At 40.6% G+C, this 19,195-nt stretch overlaps 1 protein-coding gene across 1 annotated transcript in view; it reads right to left on the minus strand.

The window, feature by feature from the left end:
- LOC132121925 (arf-GAP with dual PH domain-containing protein 1) overlaps nt 1–19,158 on the minus strand; it is a 36,743-nt gene extending 17,585 nt beyond the window's left edge. The window contains exons 1-5 of the mRNA XM_059531664.1: nt 18,803–19,158; nt 12,230–12,360; nt 10,879–10,970; nt 8,962–9,044; nt 5,691–5,803 (exon numbers count right to left, since the gene is read on the minus strand). Of these exons, the coding sequence (XP_059387647.1) occupies nt 5,691–5,803; nt 8,962–9,044; nt 10,879–10,970; nt 12,230–12,360; nt 18,803–18,893 (510 nt within the window). The 5' untranslated portion in view covers nt 18,894–19,158. The remainder of the gene's footprint in view (nt 1–5,690; nt 5,804–8,961; nt 9,045–10,878; nt 10,971–12,229; nt 12,361–18,802) is intronic.
- Between the last annotated feature and the right edge of the window lie 37 nt (nt 19,159–19,195).

Raw genomic sequence — 19,195 nt, forward strand, 5'->3', positions numbered from 1 at the left:
CATCAGGATTCCTCACCTCCTCACCACCACCACGGAGTGTAGTCGTCTCAGCATCATTGTTTGTTTGTGTATTCATACTCATCTCTTCTATTAAACTGTTAACTCGCATCTGCTTCCACACTTTCCTTTATCCACCGTCACATAACGATCTCACCCCATGGAAGCAGCGAGCACCAACACCCTCATGGATTTTATGCATCACAGTGGCCAAAGCATGGATCAGCAGCAGGAGAGCATCTCTAACACCGGACGCGCTATCCGAGCGCTGGTGGCACAGGTGTCCGAGCTCACTCAGAGGATCCATCAGCTCAAATCTCCCACTGCGCCCATCGCACCGCCTGCGCCGTCCGTCCCCCGGGAGATTCCCCAGGACCACTTCCAGCTAAAGCCGCGACTTCCGGCGCCGGAGAACTATGCGGGTGAGCCAGCGTTTTGCAGAACTTTCCTAACCAAGTGTTCAATGCATTTCGCCCTACAGCCCCGCACCTTCGCTACTGAGGAGTCTAAAGTAGCGTTTACGCTCACATTATTGTCTGGCAAGGCTGCCTTATGGGGGACGGCGGTGTGGGAAAACCAACACCCGTGTTGTGCCTCATTCCACGCCCTCTCTGAGGAAATGAGGAGAGTGTTCGACCAGGCTGCGACCGGCAGGGAGGCCGCTCATCGACTCTCGGAACTCCATCAAGGTTCTTCCTACGTCACAGACTACTCCATCGAGTTCCGCACCCTGGCGGCTGCGTGCCAGTGGAACGAGGCGGCGCAGTGGGATAGATTCCTGCATGGGTTATTCGACCGTGTTCAGCAAGAGATCTACCTCCTCGAGCTGACCCCCACTCTCAACGGACTCATCGAACTGGCTTTACGAGTTGACGCACGGATTAATCGCCTGGGCCGCCAACCCAGTCCTTCAAGATCTACCATCTCTCCTGTTAGGGGGCGCTTGAGTCGAGAGAACATGGTCGGTTCTGTCGATGACCACGAGCCCATGCAGATTGGTAGAGCTCGGCTGTCCCGGAGGGAGAGGGAACGGCGGAGGTCCCAAGGACTGTGTTTGTACTGTGGAGTACAAACACACTGTACTGCATCAATTCCATGCAGGCTCGGTGGGCCCCTTTTTTTCGGTCGTTTTGAATTTACCCTATCGTACCGCCCGGGTTCCAAAAATGTCAAACCCGACTCTTTATCACGTCTTTTTGATCCCTCCGCCTGTCCGGTGACTCCCGAGTGTATTTTGCCTGAGAGATTAGTGGTCTCAGCACTTGTACGGGAGGTCGAGTCGAAGGTCAAGACGGCCTTAGAAGGGTTAACGCCTCCGTCCGGTTGTCCATCGAACCGTTTATTTGTGCCGGAGGAGTTAAGGTCCGAGGTTGTCCAGTGGGGTCATTGTTCTAATGTGGCTTGTCACCCAGGGATAAGTAGAACTAATGGATTAGTTAGATAACGATTCTGGTGGCCACGTATGGCTTGCGACGTCCGCGATTTTGTTTTGGCTTGCTCAGTTTGTGCCAGTGGTAAGTCATCTAACCGACCTCCTGATGGGCTTCTTCAACCACTGTCTGTCCCTTCGAGACCCTGGTCCCACATCGCTCTATATTTTGTTACCGCCCTCCCGCCCTCTAATGGCATGACGGTCGTTTTGACCGTAGTGGACCGGTTCTCGAAGGCGGCACATTTCATTCCCTTGCCCAAATTACCGACAGCCAAGGAGACAGCGGTCACTGTTCTAGAACACGTCTTTACGGGCCTCTCTCCGTTTCAGTGTAGTGTAGGGTACCAGCCACCAGCCTTTCCCAGTCTGGAATCTGAGTCGCTTGAGTCGAGAGAACATGGTCGGTTCTGTCGACGACCACGAGCCCATGCAGATGGGTAGAGCTCGGCTGTCCTGGAGGGAGAGGGAACGGCGGAGGTCCCAAGGACTGTGTTTGTACTGTGGAGGCTCTGATCATAACATCGACTCATGCCCGGTTAAAAGAGCCAGCCCGGAAGTAAACTTGAGGCTACTATTGGGTGGGATCTCCGCTGAGAAGTCCTCATCTACATCATCGACCCTCCTTCTGGTGAAACTGCGGTGGAAGAATCAACATCACGAAAGTCACGCCCTTCTGGACTCCGGAGCCGAAGGTAATTTCATTGATTCTTCACTTGCACATCACTTGAACATTCCTGTCCTTCTTGTGTCTCTCTCCATCCATGTCACCGCACTCAACGGCCAGGAACTGCCTCACGTCACGCACCATACAGAACCCATCACACTGATCACGTCTGGAAACCATCAAGAAACCATATCCTTTTTTCTCATGGACTCCCCTGTTGCTCCCATTGTTTTAGGTCACCCCTGGTTGTCCAAACATAATCCACGAGTGGAATGGGGTTCTAACACTGTCACATTGTGGAGTGAAAGATGTCATGAGTCTTGTCTGGTTTCTGCTTGTTCTGTTGTCCGTGTTTCTGTCTTTCAGAAGGAGAACATGGTTTTGCCAAACGTGCCCGTTGAGTATCTGGACCTGAAGGAAGGAAGGTAAGTCTCCGCCTAAGGGCAAGTTATACTCTCTTTCTATTCCTGAGAGGGAGGCCATGGAGAAATACATTTCTGATTCCTTAGCCTCTGGGTTCATCCATCCTTCCTCTTCTCCAGTGGGGGCGGGGTTATTTTTTGTGGGTAAGAAGGATGGTTCTCTGCGACCTTGCATTGACCGAGAGCTGAACAACATTACTATTAAGAATACCTATCCTTTACCACTCATGTCTTCAGCTTTTGAGAGGTTGCAGGGAGCATCCATATTCACAAAATTGGATTTACGTAATGCTTATCATTTGGTCCGCATCAGGAAGGGGGATGAATGGAAAACCGCCTTTAATACCCCTAGAGGGCACTTTGAGTACTTGGTGATACCGTTCGGGCTCTCCAACTCGCCCGGGGTTTTCCAAGCACTCGTGAATGACGTGTTGAGACATATGGTAGATCAGTTTATATATGTTTACCTGGATGACATACTGATTTTTTCTTCATCTCTCCAGGAACACGTTCAACACTTCAGACGATTGCTCCAGAGGTTACTTGAGAATGGGCTTTTTGTCAAGGCGGAGAAATGCGTATTCCATGCACAGTCTGTCCCCTTCCTAGGGTATATCGTTTCGTCCGAGTGAATACGTATGGACCCCGACAAGGTTAAGGCTGTGATAGATTGGCCATCGCCAGATTCCCATAAGGCCCTACAGCGGTTTCTGGGGTTCGCCAATTTCTATCGACGTTTCATTCGTAATTTCAGCCAACTAGCCTCACCTCTGACAGCCTTGACCTCTCCCAGTACTCCGTTCAGGTGGTCTTACGCTGCTGAGGCTGCGTTCACTAACCTCAAGAACCGCTTCGTTTCGGCTCCCATCCTTGTGGCCCCTGATCCCACACGGCAGTTCGTGGTGGAGGTCGACGCGTCAGAGGTGGGGGTAGGAGCAGTGTTGTCCCAACGTGCTGCTTCGGACGATAAGGTACATCCTTGCGCGTTTTTCTCACATCGACTATCTCCTGCTGAACGTAATTATGACATTGGCAATAGAGAGTTGTTGGCGGTCAAATTAGCTTTAGAGGAATGGCGTCACTGGTTGGAGGGTTCAGGGGTTCCCTTTATTGTTTGGACCGATCATAAGAACTTAGAATACATTAGAACTGCCAAAAGACTCAATTCCATGCAGGCTCGGTGGGCACTTTTTTCGGTCGTTTTGAATTTACCCTATCGTACCGCCCGGGTTCCAAAAATGTCAAACCCGACTTTATCACGTCTTTTTGATCCCTCCGCCTGTCCGGTGACTCCCGAGTGTATTTTGCCTGAGAGATTAGTGGTCTCAGCACTCGTACGGGAGGTCGAGTCGAAGGTCAAGACGGCCTTAGAAGGGGTAACGCCTCCGTCCGGTTGTCCATCGAACCGTTTATTTGTGCCGGAGGAGTTAGGGTCCGAGGTTGTCCAGTGGGGTCATTGTTCTAATGTGGCTTGTCACCCAGGGATAAGTAGAACTAATGGATTAGTTAGATAACGATTCTGGTGGCCACGTATGGCTCGCGACGTCCGCGATTTTGTTTTGGCTTGCTCAGTTTGTGCCAGTGGTAAGTCATCTAACCGACCTCCTGATGGGCTTCTTCAACCGCTGTCTGTCCCTTCGAGACCCTGGTCCCACATCGCTCTATATTTTGTTACCACCCTCCCACCCTCTAATGGCATGACGGTCGTTTTGACCATAGTGGACCGGTTCTCGAAGGCGGCACATTACATTCCCTAGCCCAAATTACCGACAGCCAAGGAGACAGCGGTCACTGTTCTAGAACACGTCTTTACGGGCCTCTCTCTGTTTCAGTGTAGTGTAGGGTACCAGCCACCAGCCTTTCCCAGTCTGGAATCTGAAGTCGCGGTCCCCTCCGCTCACGCGTTTGTCCAGAGGTGTCACCGCACCTGGACCAGAGCCCGTGAGACTCTGCTCCGGGTGAGGGAGCGCACTAAGGCCAAGGCCGATCGCCACCGGTCAAAGCCTCCCGTTTACGTCGTGGGTCAAAAAGTGTGGCTTTCTACCAGTAACAATCCTCTGCGATCCGTGTCTAATAAATTAGCTCTCAAATTTATCGGCCCGTTCACTATCACCAAAATCATTAGTCCGGTGACAGTCCGCCTCAAACTACCTCCTGTGTACAAGAGGATACACCCCGCCTTTCATGTGTCCAAAATTAAACCCGTGTTTTATGCACGTATTAATCCGCCTACTCCGGTTCCTCCGCCGCTGCGTCTTGTAGATCGGGAACCGACATATTCGGTTAATCGCATTCTGGACTCGAGACGGAGGGGACGAGGATTCCAGTATCTGGTGGACTGGGAAGGTTACGGTCCGGAGGAGAGGAGTTGAGTACCTGCTAGGGACATATTGGATCACTCCCTTATTGATGACTACAATCAGCAGGTAGGCCCTTCTGGGAACTCCAGGAGGAGTTCTAAGAGGGGGGGGGGGGGGGGGGTACTGTCACGGTTGGTAAACGTGATCTCGGGGTGTTTGCACTTTGTGGTGAAATCTGTGTGTTTCGCGTCTGCACTGATTAGCTTGTGGGCGTCTCCGTTAATTGTCATCAGCAACAGCTGCCACTCATTACTCATCTCCTATATATTGGCTTGTCTCACGTCTTGTGTTTGTGAGATCGTTGTTACATGTTTGATGTGGTTACCCTGTTCGTCTGGCTTAAGTGTTGTATGCGTTGGATGTCTGTGTTTTCCCCAGAACCTCATCCACTCCGCACGTTCACTCAGCCACAGACACTTACCTTCGGCTCCATTCCCCGCAGTTCCTGTGCCATCCTCTCCTGCTGCCTACACGCCATCATCATCCGGATTACTCACCTTCTCTCCGCCATCATCAGGCTTCCTCACCTCCTCACTACCACCACGGAGTGTCGTCGTCTCAGCATCATTGTTTGTTTGTGTATTCATACTCATCTCTTCTATTAAACTGTTAACTCGCATCTGCTTCCAGACTTTCCTTTATCCACCGTCACAATCTGACGCCAAATTTAACAACTACTTTCTAACTATTGATAAGCAGCAAATTAGGAGTTTATTATTCTTTAATAAATTTAACACACATTTTACACATGTAAATCCAGCTTAAAGTCCTCATTCGGGTGAGTAAGCGTGTGTGAGAGAGAAGAAGAGACTAACGTCCTGCTTGTTGAAGTATTTCAGCGCTCCTTCTCGTTCAGACAGAATGAACTTGCGACTGAGGAACTGTCCGTTGTCTCGACCACGTTTCCACAGAAAACCCTCTCTGTAGCCTAGAAAGAGTGAAAAAGAAAGCATGAAGAGCACTGTTTCCACCTACGAACTTTTGCATGAATATCTACATCCTTAATATATTTTAGTAAAAAAGGAAGTAGCTTACTATTCATGAGCAACGTCAAAACGGAAAAAGATAAAGAGATAAACACTAAAGACAGCTTGTAAGTCCACGTCTGTTAGCTTTAACATATTGTAATGCTCTCCTAAAACATTGAGTTTAGCACTAGGGATTTCTGTCCAATCACATGCTTTCTAGAAGAAGACAGAGGTTTAAGGAATAGTTCACTTCCAGATTAAAAAAAAATCCTGATAGTTTACTTTATGTTCATGTCTTTCTGTCTTCAGTCACAAAGAAATTCAGGTTTCTGGGGAAAACATTCCAGGATTTTTCTCTATATAGTGGCTTGAAGGTTCAAATTGCAGTTTCAGTACAGCTTCAAAGGGCTCTAGTACAGGCGGGGAAGAAGTTTTGGACGCGCATCAAGACATGCATTTGTGGTTAAATGTATATAAATATTTATTTATTTTAGAAAATGAGCAATTGTTTTGCTGGATAAGACACTTATTTCTCTGCCCTTTGAAGCTGCATTGAAACCGCGATTTGGACCTTCAACCCACTTTATGGAGAAAAATCCTGCATGTTTTCCTTCTTTGTGACTCAAGAAAGAAAGACACAAAGTCCCTAAGCAACAGCATTAGCAAAGCTTACCTTAGTGTGCACTAATAAGGGGCTCTCTGCTTTCTCTGTCTACACTAGTGCTCATGAATCATTCGCTCTGCATGAGCTCATCAATCAATAACCATGCTTCTCCACATGACCCATCAATAACACTGTTGAACACGCAACAAAACGTCTCGTCATTGATTCAAACAGGAAACTGCAGGAGACGAGGGAGGCGAGACGAGACAAGAAGAGAAGAGAAGAGAAGAGAAGAGAAGAGAAGAGAAGAGAAGAGAAGAGAAGAGAAGAGAAGAGAAGAGAAGAGAAGAGACGAGACGAGAAGAGACGAGAGAAGAGAAGAGAAGAGACGAGATGAGGTGAGACGAGAGAGAGAGAGGAGACGAGAAGAGAGACAAGAAGAGACGAGACGATGAGAAGAGAGAGACGAGACGAGAAGAGACGAGACTAGAAGAGAGAGACGAGACGAGAGAGAGGAGACAGAGAGAGACGAGAAGAGACGAGACGATGAGAAGAGAGAGACGAGACGAGAAGAGACGAGACTAGAAGAGAGACGAGACGAGAAGAGACGAGACGAGAGAGACGACGAGAAGAGAGAGACGAGAAGAGACGAGACTAGACGAGAAGAGAGAGACGAGACGAGAGAGACGACGAGACGAGAGAGACGAGACGACGAGAAGAGACGACAAGAAGAGAGAGACGAGAGAGAGGAGACGAGAGATGAGACGAGAGAGACGAGACGAGACGAGACGATGAGAAGAGAGAGACGAGACGACGAGAAGAGAGAGACGAGACGAGAGAGAGGAGACGAGAAGAGAGAGACGAGACGAGAGAGACGATGAGAAGAGAGAGACGAGACGAGAGAGACGAGAGAGACGACAAGAAGAGAAGAGAGAGACGAGATGAGACGAGACGAGAAGAGAGAGACGAGACGAGACGAGAGAGACGATGAGAAGAGAGAGACGAGATGAGACGAGAGAGACGAGAGGGACGAGACGAGAAGAGAGAGACGAGACGAGATGAGATGAGAAGAGATCGTGTGTGTGAGAGAGAAGATAGATGAGAGATATGGAGGCCTTTGATTCTTTATAAAGCACTTACGTCTGGATTCTACTGTATGCATTTGCATGCAAGACACGAGTTTATTATTTGATAAATACTTTTGATTAAAATAATAATAATAATTAATAAAATATCATAACGTGCAAAACAATATGGTAAATAAAAATTACGATTTTAGTTAGTAATAAAATAAAATACAGCTAGTTTAATTATATCATTACATTTTATTAAATATTTAGTAACAAAAAATTACATATAATTATGTATGTATGTAGTTTGGGGTAGTTTTTGTTTTGTTTTGTTTTTTAGAAATGATTACCTTAATCAAGATGCATTAAACTGATCAAAAGTGACAGTTAAAGGCATTTATAATGTTACAAAAATTTATATTTCAAATAAATTCTGTTCTTTTCTATTCATCAAAGAATCATGAAAAATAAAATGTGTCATCGTTTCCAAACAAATATAGTTCAGCACGACTGTTTTCAACATTGATAATAATCAGAAATGTTTCTCGAGCAGTAAATCATCATATTTTCATGATTTCTGAAGATCATGTGACACTGAAGACTGGAGGAATGATGCTGAAAATACAGCTGTGCGTCACAGAAATACATTACAGTTTACAGAAAATAGCTATTTGAAAAAATAATAATTTTCAACATTTTTACTGTATTTTGATCAAATAAATGCAGCCTTGGTGAGCAGGTGAGTCTTCTTGCAAAAACATGAAAAAAGTGATTGGCCTCTAACTTTTGGTCATTAATCAAACTACTTCAGTACTATTTAATACTTGAGATTACAGAAGAAGAGATGAAGGGAAGAAGAGTGGGAAGCTGAAGCACTGAATTCAGTCTTGCAAAAATACCAATGCCCACGCCGTAGCCTCCAGACAATATACTCCAGCATTCAGATCTGTCGGGATCCAGCATGCTATTAGATTGCAAATGGCCACACTGTGTGACTAATGCTATTTTACTGCACACCCACCACAAAAACACCATTACACACAGATGGCTTCAGTGTGAACGTCTAATCTCATGCAGTACAATGAAATCCATGCAATGCAACACAGAACACAGATGCATGCATGTTTGTGCGTTCATGTGTGCATCAAAGATGAGATCACTATCAGCCAATGAGACCTTGCTTCACAAATAAAGAAGACTGTAAGCCATGAAACTGGATATTCTGAGTGGTAATGAAACCGACTCTCCCAGTTAGACGCAGTATGGACCTCTAAAACAAAACTCACAAGGTCAAGTGTGCATAGTCTGGAACAAATAAACATCTAGAGATCTGGCTGAAATGAGAGAGTGAGACTGACCTCACAGTGACATGAAGCCACAAAAACAAAAGCTAACTGCATGAGGAATCACAATGCACAACAAAGAAGCCATGTGCTGCTCTCACCTGCTGAATAAGGCTCTTGTTTCTCGATGTGTATGAACTCCTCTCTCTCATACTTGGCTCTGATCCACTGTTCCCTCAAAATCCTGCCCAAGAAAAATACAACAGTTCATGTGTCAGCATTATATGAATTAACCCTCAGGCCATTCGAGATGTAGATGAGTTTTTTCCTTCATCAGATTTGGAGAAATGTAGCATTGCATCAGTGTCTCATCAATGGATGCTCTGCAGTGAATGGGTGCCGTCAGAATGAGAGTCCAAACATCTGATAAAAACATTACAACAATCCACAGCACTCCAGTTCTTTGGATAATGTCTTATGAAGCCAAAAGCTGTGTGTTTGTAAGAAACAAATCCATCAAGACATTTTAAACTAAAATATGAATCCATAATTCACAATAACGCTTCCTCCAGTGAAAGCACAGTTTACAAGCCAAAACAGCTATTAAAAAGAAAAAATATGTGGCTAGATTTTGATGTGAGAGCCAAGAGGAGATGGACTTTTTCACTGGAGGAAGCGTATTATGGATTATGCACTCATATTTTAGACAGAAGCAACGGTTTGATGTTAAAAACATCTTAATGATGGATTTGTTTCTTACAAACATGCAGATTTTAGCTATACAAGACAGTAACTGATGGACTGGAGTGCTGTGGATTATTGTGATGTTTTTATCAGACTCTCATTCTGACGGCACCCATTCACTACAGAGCATCCATTGATGAGACACTGATGCAGTGCTACATTTCTACAAACCTGATGAAGAAACAAACTCATCTACGTGTTAGATGACCTGAGGTTGAGCAAATTTTCAGCACATATATTTTTTTAATATATAATTTTTATTATTCCCTTTAAAAACGGCATGCACAGTGAAGGAGAAAATGCAGTCTTTGATGGTCTAAACAAAAGCTTTTTTAACCACAGTGAGCCCTGAATCAACACTAACCACCCATTTTACTTCTGTAAAATGACATATTTTTCCCAAATTGCAAAAGATCACACAATCATTTGGACCAGCCTCAGAAACAAATAAGAAGAAGATTGTGACTTTGCTTCTTTCAGTTGTGTCTTATGTATGTTTCCCAACTGCAAAGTCATCATTTCACATTTATTTCACCCAGTATCGCTTGAAATTGTCACAACGTCACTTTATTTCATAACGTGATTTTTATTTATTTATTTGATTCCACAAACTGATTTTCTCTGAGGAAGAAGGGGGTTTCATTCACTGAACAATTGTGCAAGGTTTACCAAGAAACAATTCTCTCAGAAGTTTATATTACATGTTACCATTAATGATAAAGAAATGCCAAGCAATACACTGAATTAAATGTGAAAGACTGAAATAATATTTCCTTGTAAATCAAACTAATATTATTTGAGCATGTTTGCAACATTGGAATATAATTTTTACAGTGTAGAAAATCCTTTTAAAATCCTTTAAATTATTATCTAGTAATATTACATCTATTATTAGTCTAGAAATGGTTAGAACTAACAACTTTAGCATTTAAATATAGTCTTTATTTTGCTTTTCATAAAAAATATGTCTACACTGCATGTAGAATATGGCCAACAGAATATTTTGTCCAAACTGCCACTCATCATGAAACACAATCTACAAACAGGAAGGAAGTTAACGTCTACATCACTGGACCACATTCGCAAGGCATGTGAGAAAACAGTCCCTCTGACGATCTGTGTGTGACGGTTCAAAAAACCCCACAATGCTGCTGCTGATGATGATAATAATGACAGAATCACCACAGGAAGGCAAACGCCACCAGAACATTAAAGCTACAAAACTGTAAGTGCACTCAACAGGGAACAGGAAGAAACCAGCCTGGCACAGCGAGAGCATTCAGTGTGTTTTCTTGGAAACAATGCTGTACAATATTGAGCTGTTTGAGTCCTACCTGCAGTCTGTGTGCGAGGGACGGTGATAAAACGGAGGTACTTGCTGTTCGTACTTGGCCTTCGCTGCTTCATTCCCCATAGATGTGATAAACTACAGGAATAGAATGCAATGCATTATTTATAGGCACAATATTAAACGAATAGCTAACACTTTACGAAATGTGCTAACATTAGAACTCTGAGCGACACATCTGCAGTACAGTTCATCCAAAAATGTACATTTGCTGAAAATGTCCTCATGCTTAGATGTGGATGAGAAATGTAGCACTGCATCAGTGTCTCATCAATGGATGCTCTGCAGTGAATGGGTGCCGTCAGAATGAGAGCTGATAAAAACATCACAATAATCCACAAGTAGTCCAGCCACATATTTGTTTAGAGCTGTTTTGGCTTTTAAACGTAAACGATCTGCACTTGATCTCTGCAGATTTCTCACCTGATTCAGACAGATTTTTCACTGGAGGTTGTTATGCGTTATTATGGACTTGTATTTGAGTTAAAAACATCTTAATGCTGGATTTGTTTCATCTTTTGTCTTCTCCAGACATTAACTGATGGACTGGAGTGCTGTGGATTATTGTGATGTTTTTATCAGCTCTCATTCTGACGGCACCCATTCACTGCAGAGCATCCATTGATGAGACACTGATGCAGTGCTACATTTCTCCAAACCTGATGAAGAAACAAACTCATCTACATGTTAGATGACCTGAGGGTGAGGACATTTTCAGCACATATTCATTTTTGGGTAAACGATTCCTTTAATCTCAGCAGCGGAAGTCGTCACAGTTAGATGAACTTCTATAGCGGTGAATGAATACATTTTTTGCAAGATTAAAAACGCCACAATAGTGTTTTGATGACTTTCAAAATGAGGAAAAAAAATAAAGAGATTGATAAAGGCAGTAAGAAGAGAAAACGGTGTCAAATTTACCTTTACTTCCACTACTCGCATTAGCGTTAACTAATTTGATGCAAAGGTACTATAATACACACTAAAGCTAAATGTACAAATTGTATTTAAGTAACCCTTGTGTAATCACAGTCTGTGAAAAAGGTTCAAAGGCACTTTTTAATTTATTGCTCCATTTACTTGATTATCACAAACATCAGCTCTCTTTGGATTCCCAAGCTTATGTTGAGCCCTAATGGTTTGCATCCTCAATCTTTTAAATAGGAAAAGAGCCAATCAATCTCTGTGGCTCTTGAGATTACTGCAGATTTTAGATGGTATTTAGGAGATCAGAAAAAGCTGATTTCTGCAGTACATCCAGCCCTGGAGATGGAAACAGTTTCAGCCAAAAATAAAAATAAAACCCTGCCAGTGGATCGTCTGTGACAGTGACTCACCTCGATTTCTTTATCTTCAAATGTGTCCTGCAGCACAGACTTCACCTGGCTGAGGCCTTCAATGCTTCTGTGGATGAGCGAGCATCCCTGACACACGAACACACCCAGCGTCACAGACACCCAATCCGGCTCTGAGGAAGAACCAAGAAGATTCATAAATATTTGTCCCCCATTCCCAATTTGCATACTTTGATGAAGGGACTGAAGCTTATACTTTCAAGTGTGTTGCAAAAAACATTTTAAGATTTGTGCATTTGCATTTAAACATAAACGGACTCATTATTTTAAGCATCGAGTTGCATTGATAATATTAATTGCGTGTAAAAGAGTCACCAGCAAATGTTTTTTGCACATGCACAAAAAATATGTCAGTGGTGACATTTCTAGAAAATGATATTACATTGCTTTTCATACGTTTCACAACTATTTCTAAGTGAAATGCCCAGTGGGTACTAGCATTAAAAGCATGTTCGGCTTTATCAAAAACTGATGAATGTGAATCTGGCAGTGTTACATTTCATTGATTGCTAAATATATAAATATATATATTGTGAGAGTTTGGAAATGCAATGCACTAAAAGGTTAATGCTGTATTGCATTTGAAAATAGACAAACGTTACTAAATCCAAACGTAAACCTGAGCAATAATGTTAATAAAAGCAAATGTGAGATAAAAACACATTTGCTGAAGCAGCCATGTCATTTTATATTGCTTCTACAAGTCTTTTATGGTGACCCAAGAGCTTTACATCACAAGTGCAATGCTGCACCGGGTGCGCTACCGAGCAAGTTTACTACATCAGAAAAGACAAACATATGCAGCTGGTTATGAGATGCAAACATCAAAATGTGTTAGATTACAAATAATGCACTGTGGCAAAACTGTTTTGAGCTTATAACAGTGACTAAATGATGACAGAAATGTTATTTTTAACAATTCCTTTCAAATGCGTGTGCAATATATTTAAATAGTAGGCCTACATTACTCATGCACCTCTGGCAATTTGCACTAGGCTGCACTAATGCTATTCGTGCTTACTATTTCTGATAGCATGCATACTGGCAAACAAGACAATAAAGTCATTGCTATACCTTTTATTTTTATATGTATCTATAGACAGACCTCTTTTGGAGGCCAAAATACTAACTGCAGCAAAACCTCTTTAAGAACTGGTTAAAAAACAGGGCAGTCTGTGTGTTTCTGTTCCCTTTGCAGTTGATGCCGAGGTCTAAGTGGTTAAAAACTGCATACACACAACAGAGGTTATTTATAACAATAAACCCCCTAGTCTCAGAAGAAACGTTAAACGCAACCCACAATACAAGTGTGACAGGAAAGTGTGTAATGTCACCCACAACTCACACACACGCCCTCTTTAGCTCAGAGAAACTGTGAGTTCGACACACTTCAGGTGCGAGTGTTGCTGAACATCCTGAGGCTCGAATGGGAGTGTGTGCTGTGACAAAGCAGGCATGGACAGAAAATCAGGTTTTTTGACTTCTTCAAGTGACGCAATCCACGAGAAACTGTCATTCGAGTGTGTGTCTAACACTCACAGTGAGGTTATTGTGTGAAGGAGAAAGGGGGCGATTGGAGGGAGTGGCTGAAAGAAGGAAAGAAGATAGAGAGGCTTGTGATCAAATAAAATGGACTTTGTTTTGCCTTTTAGTTCGCATTGTTGACCATTTATCTGCTGATCAAGGTGTGGCTCCAGACGACACACCTTAAAACCAGCTGCCAGTGAGACTAGTTACTCATAAACTCATAAAGTTACTAGACTCTGTTTCACAGCTCGTTAAACACAAAGGAGAGCTCAAGAGCACAGATTTGTTTACACCTGGTCTCAAAGGCATAGGGATCGAATTATTATATCAACCGTCATCATTTACTCACTCTTATGTCATTCCAAAACCATATGACTTTCTTTTTTCTGTGAAACACAAAATGAGACGTTTTGAAGAATGTGCTGTGGCTCTTTTCCACACAATTATTCTTGAATTGGATTTAAGCGTGAATGGACACAAAATCATCATAAAAGTGCTAAACTGCAGTTAAAAGTTATTTTTGCACTTTTTAACCCACATGTGGTATACATTAATATATGTAGGTTAATTCAGGGATATTAATTAAATTTTTGAATTTAGACGTTAGTATTTTTAGGCTACCATTTTTTTTTTCAGTGTAAAGCCATACGATGGCTTTGATTGATTGAAAATGAAGTTATTATTCGCTGATTATCTGCCATTACACTGAAATAAAATATCAAATTTGAATGTTAATAAAAGGAAAACAAAAAAATAAAAAATACATTTTGTTTCAGCTAGGTGTCAAGACAACAGTTCCCATCTTTTTAAAATAAAAACTAATACATTGACAGACAATCAGAAATCACTGGCTCTCTTCAGTATTTAAAGTGGCAGACAAAACTGCAGCGTGTGCTTATAATAAATCATTAATCAATAATTAATAAATTATTGTGCATTGGTGTGGGTGCTAATATATCATTATCATTCTTGGTTTTTAAGTCAGATTTGATAGTGTATCATGCATACCACTTTTCCCACATGGAAAGAACCTATATGAGGATATATGCGCATATATGAAACCTATATGCAGTATATATGCCACATATAGGCAAAACTGAGGTGCATATATGTGCATATACAGGCCATATAGGTCTCCTGTATTGCTTCTTCATATCCACATATAAGCCCTATACATACAAGATATGTCTTCTATATAGCTCATCGCAGGATCTGGTCATTTTGTAGCTCATATCCCATTTTTGCAACTGGCATACATGATGCCTAGCTCATATTTTCTATTATCAAGGCAATAACTAAGAACTAACAAAAAAAAAATATTATGCAAAAACGTATGTACACGTGAAATTGGTATCACATGTAATTGGCATGTTATGGAGTTGAATTAAGTGAGAGGAGATGGGAAGCGATGATGTCTACACGTTTTCCTGAAACATTTGCAAGGTCAATTCTTTCTTGTATGAGGATAGTGGAAAAGAAAGTACAACAATCATTTTTTTATTTTGTCTTGTCTTGTACGATTTGATTGTTCTTAAGTAAATAAATAATGTACATTTCTACATTTTGGGCTTTTATTTATGTTGCCTAGCAGCTATGGATTTTAATAATTTTACTATTATAGGTGAACATATAGGTGCATATATACGTGCATATATGTACCTATATAGGTATATGTATGCACCTATATATGTACACATATAGGAAAACGGCCAATTTTATACATGTCACATATTATATTCAATTATTATTAAAACATATATGTTTATATAGATTATTATTTCCATGTGGGTTATTGAGCCATTCGACTGGATCAGTGAAAACAAGTGCACTGTCATTTTGTAACATCTGGCGCCCTGTTTGCACTTGTGTGATCAGATCAGAAGTGTAAAGATGTGTGCACTAGTGTAAATGGGGTCTGGATGATTTGACGTGTGTGATGGCAGTGCACTGAACGCTCTAACCTTTACTCATCGAGTGCCAAAGTGTGCTTCACCATGAGCCACGAGAAGCGTTCTGAATGTAGATCATTGTGCTCTCTGTGTTGCTCAGTGGCTTCAGTTATTCTGGGTATACTACATTTATGAAAAAATTGATGTCTGTTGTGTGTGTATATATATATATAACTAAATTAAACTAAATCAAGGTGAAATGGTGCAACAGATAAGTGACTCCCATAATATTTAGTGAAGTTAAATAGATTTGTATAGCGTTTTTCACAACGAAAAAAAAAATCATGATGTTATAATTTAAAATGTCTTAATATTTATTTTCTTGCCTTATAGTCATATTTGACCGATTAAAGCTATGCAATCATATATTTTACATTTTGGATCAGTATAAACAATCAAGCAGTTAGAGTTAGCTACATGCTGTATGTAGCATATACAGTTTCACTTTACATTTTTATTCATATAAAAAATATGATTTTTGTTTAGTTTAAGTTGGATGCTAAAACTAAATAAACTAAAAATCTATATAAAATAAAACTATAAGTATTTAAGTGCACTTAGCGTAATTTAAAAATAAACAAAAACGGAAACAAAGAGAAAAAACGAATATTTAAAATAAATTAACAAAAGCTTTACACAAAAACTAATAAAAATGACAAAAAATAGACAACAAAATGACTAAAACTTTAACAAGAAGCAGTTTTAGCGATCTATGAAATCTGTTTTATTTTTTCCAAAAAATGTGTTAATTTTTCTTGACTCATTCATAGTTACATTTTATTTTATTAATCAAAAAGCATGTCTAATTTATTAAAATCATACAACTCAAACATTTTCACATACATTTATTAAAAGTATAACAACAATTACATGTTTAGGGCCCTACGAAATGTTTTTTTTTTTTTTCCTCACCATATTTTTCATTGTAACCAAATTCTGTGTTTTAGCATGTCTAATTATTTGAATGCATAAAACAACTTCATTTATTATTTTTTTTCTTAAAGTAGCCTTATTAATTTACTTTCCCTCAGAAATTTGAAGGCATAAAACATTGATTTCATTTATTGTTTAATTACTGAAAATGAAGCAAACTTTATTTTTTGGCAAGTCCATACATTACAGAATTTGAAAAATTCAGTGACATTCCGCGTTAAACTCTGAATTCCATCTTTATGACTGGATTCCGCGATTCTGTCCGTGTTTTCCCCATCGCAAAAAATGAAAGGGCCCTACAATTGAATATTCACTATAGGTTATATTAGTATTGTAGCAACCAGTGCCAGGGTTATCGTTAACTAAAACTAAAACCATACAAGAAAGTCATTACATTAATTAAAATTAACACTAACTCAAAAAATTTATAAATAAATAAACGTAAAAAACAATATAGACATATTAAAAAAAATGACATAAACATGACAAAAGCATAAAGATTACCCAAATAAAATGTACTTCAAAATGGATATTATTATGTCAATGAGAGTAAAATAACACTCATGGCGGCATCTCCCTTGGCTCTTACACTGACACATATACAGTACATCAGAAGTGAGGAAAACAGAAGTGTTGAGGACGTCACGTTAACCCCGTTCACCCTGAATCATCTGAAGAGCCTCGCATGTGTCATTCAAACCGCATTAATCGCTGTGTTTTCCTCCGGCCTGTAAAAGCCTGCAGTCGTAATACGGTCAGAATGGGCCGACGTCCAACGCTGGGCAAAAATCCCAGAGTTCTCTTGTGAGAGTCACCATATTATTAGTGTCTTAATAGCACAGTGTGTATGTAAGCGTGTGCATTATACTGTACTGAAATGCTGCAATGCAGAGAATAGGTACACACACTCAAAAAAGAGCAGTGCAGGTATGAGACCTGAGAATACAGCTGAGTCACTCACTCTCTGACTCACACACACTCACACACACACATCCCTCTGACAACACCCCTCAAATCTACCACAAACTCATGTTTAACACCTCACGTTACAAACAACATACGTGACCAACCAACACTGCGTGTGGGTTAGAGCAAAAGCCCCATATTATTATCCTCACATCACGAGAAACACAGATCTTCTCCTGAAACAAGAGCGCAGGGACAATCAAAGCTCCATGTTGTTTCCCTGCGAGGCACAATGATGACATGTGACTGGAGCTGATTCACTGTAATGACACTGTAGAAGTCCCCCATATGAAGACACAAACATGTGGTCATCGCTAAAGAAAGTGTGTCATAAACAACATTTATCTGGCATGAAATTACTTTGGAGCAGCTTACATGCATTTATTGCTTTGGCTATCAAAATATACATAGCATGTAATAATATAGCCTAATTAAATAATAATAATAATTATTATATATATATATATATATATATATATATATACACACACACACACACACACAATATAATGTAATATAATGTAATACAATGACAATACATTACCTAATAATTAAAATTGTAGCAACAAATAAATATAACAAATATTTTATACAATGAATTTCATAGAATTAGAGTTTAGTAGAATGTAATAATGCTAATTACTATTGTATTATTAATAGGTTTTGCTATATTTTAATATAACTTAACTTACTGTTGCATTTACATCATTTTATTTTAAAAATAATACAAATATTCCATTACAATTTATAATGTAATTACAAAATACTTAATTAATAATTTACTAAATAGCAAATAGAAATAAAAAATAAACATATATATATATATATATATAATTTTTTTATATAATTTTATTATTATTTTTATTTGAAATATAAAAAATACAAATTGAAAATCAATATTTCATAAATTACATGACCTGTATAAAAATATAACAATTTATTATACATTATAACATATATATATATATATATATATATATATATATATATATATATATATATATATATGATAACAAATATAAATTAAAACTAAATTAAATTAAAAATATAATATTTTATATTCATTTTTTTTTCATAGCATGTGTAGCCCACTTTGCTCTGGGCCTCTCACAGCAGACGCGGGAGCGCGCGAGCAGGTGCGGCGCCTCGAGCCTCTGTTGTCCAGGTGAGATGCTCTTACCTGCAGCGCCGCAGTCCGCGCACAGCTCGTTGCCGGCTCGCTGCCATAGATCGCGCAGAAGGCAGCTGTTCCGCTCGGGATCTCTCGCCATGACTCGCCGGAGGAATGGATCGACGGTCTCCGCTGGGCTTCTCTGTGGCGAGCAGGTGATGAATGGAGCAGCGATGAAATAAACACCAAATAACTGCACGCGCGTCTAGTTGAGAAGCCCGGGGTTGTATGTCCACTTAGTGATGTTAAAAAAATATATGGTCTTTCTCTTCCTCTTTGTGTTTGCGCTCAAGGTTCTAGCGGTGGAGAGAGAGAGAGAGATCCTTTCCTTTCACTCTAGAGAATTCATCAGCGTCTTACCGCCTCCCTCCCTCCCTCCCTCCTCATTATACTGAACACACA

This window comes from Carassius carassius, chromosome 40 (assembly GCF_963082965.1).
Source record: "Carassius carassius chromosome 40, fCarCar2.1, whole genome shotgun sequence".
NCBI lineage: Eukaryota > Metazoa > Chordata > Actinopteri > Cypriniformes > Cyprinidae > Carassius > Carassius carassius.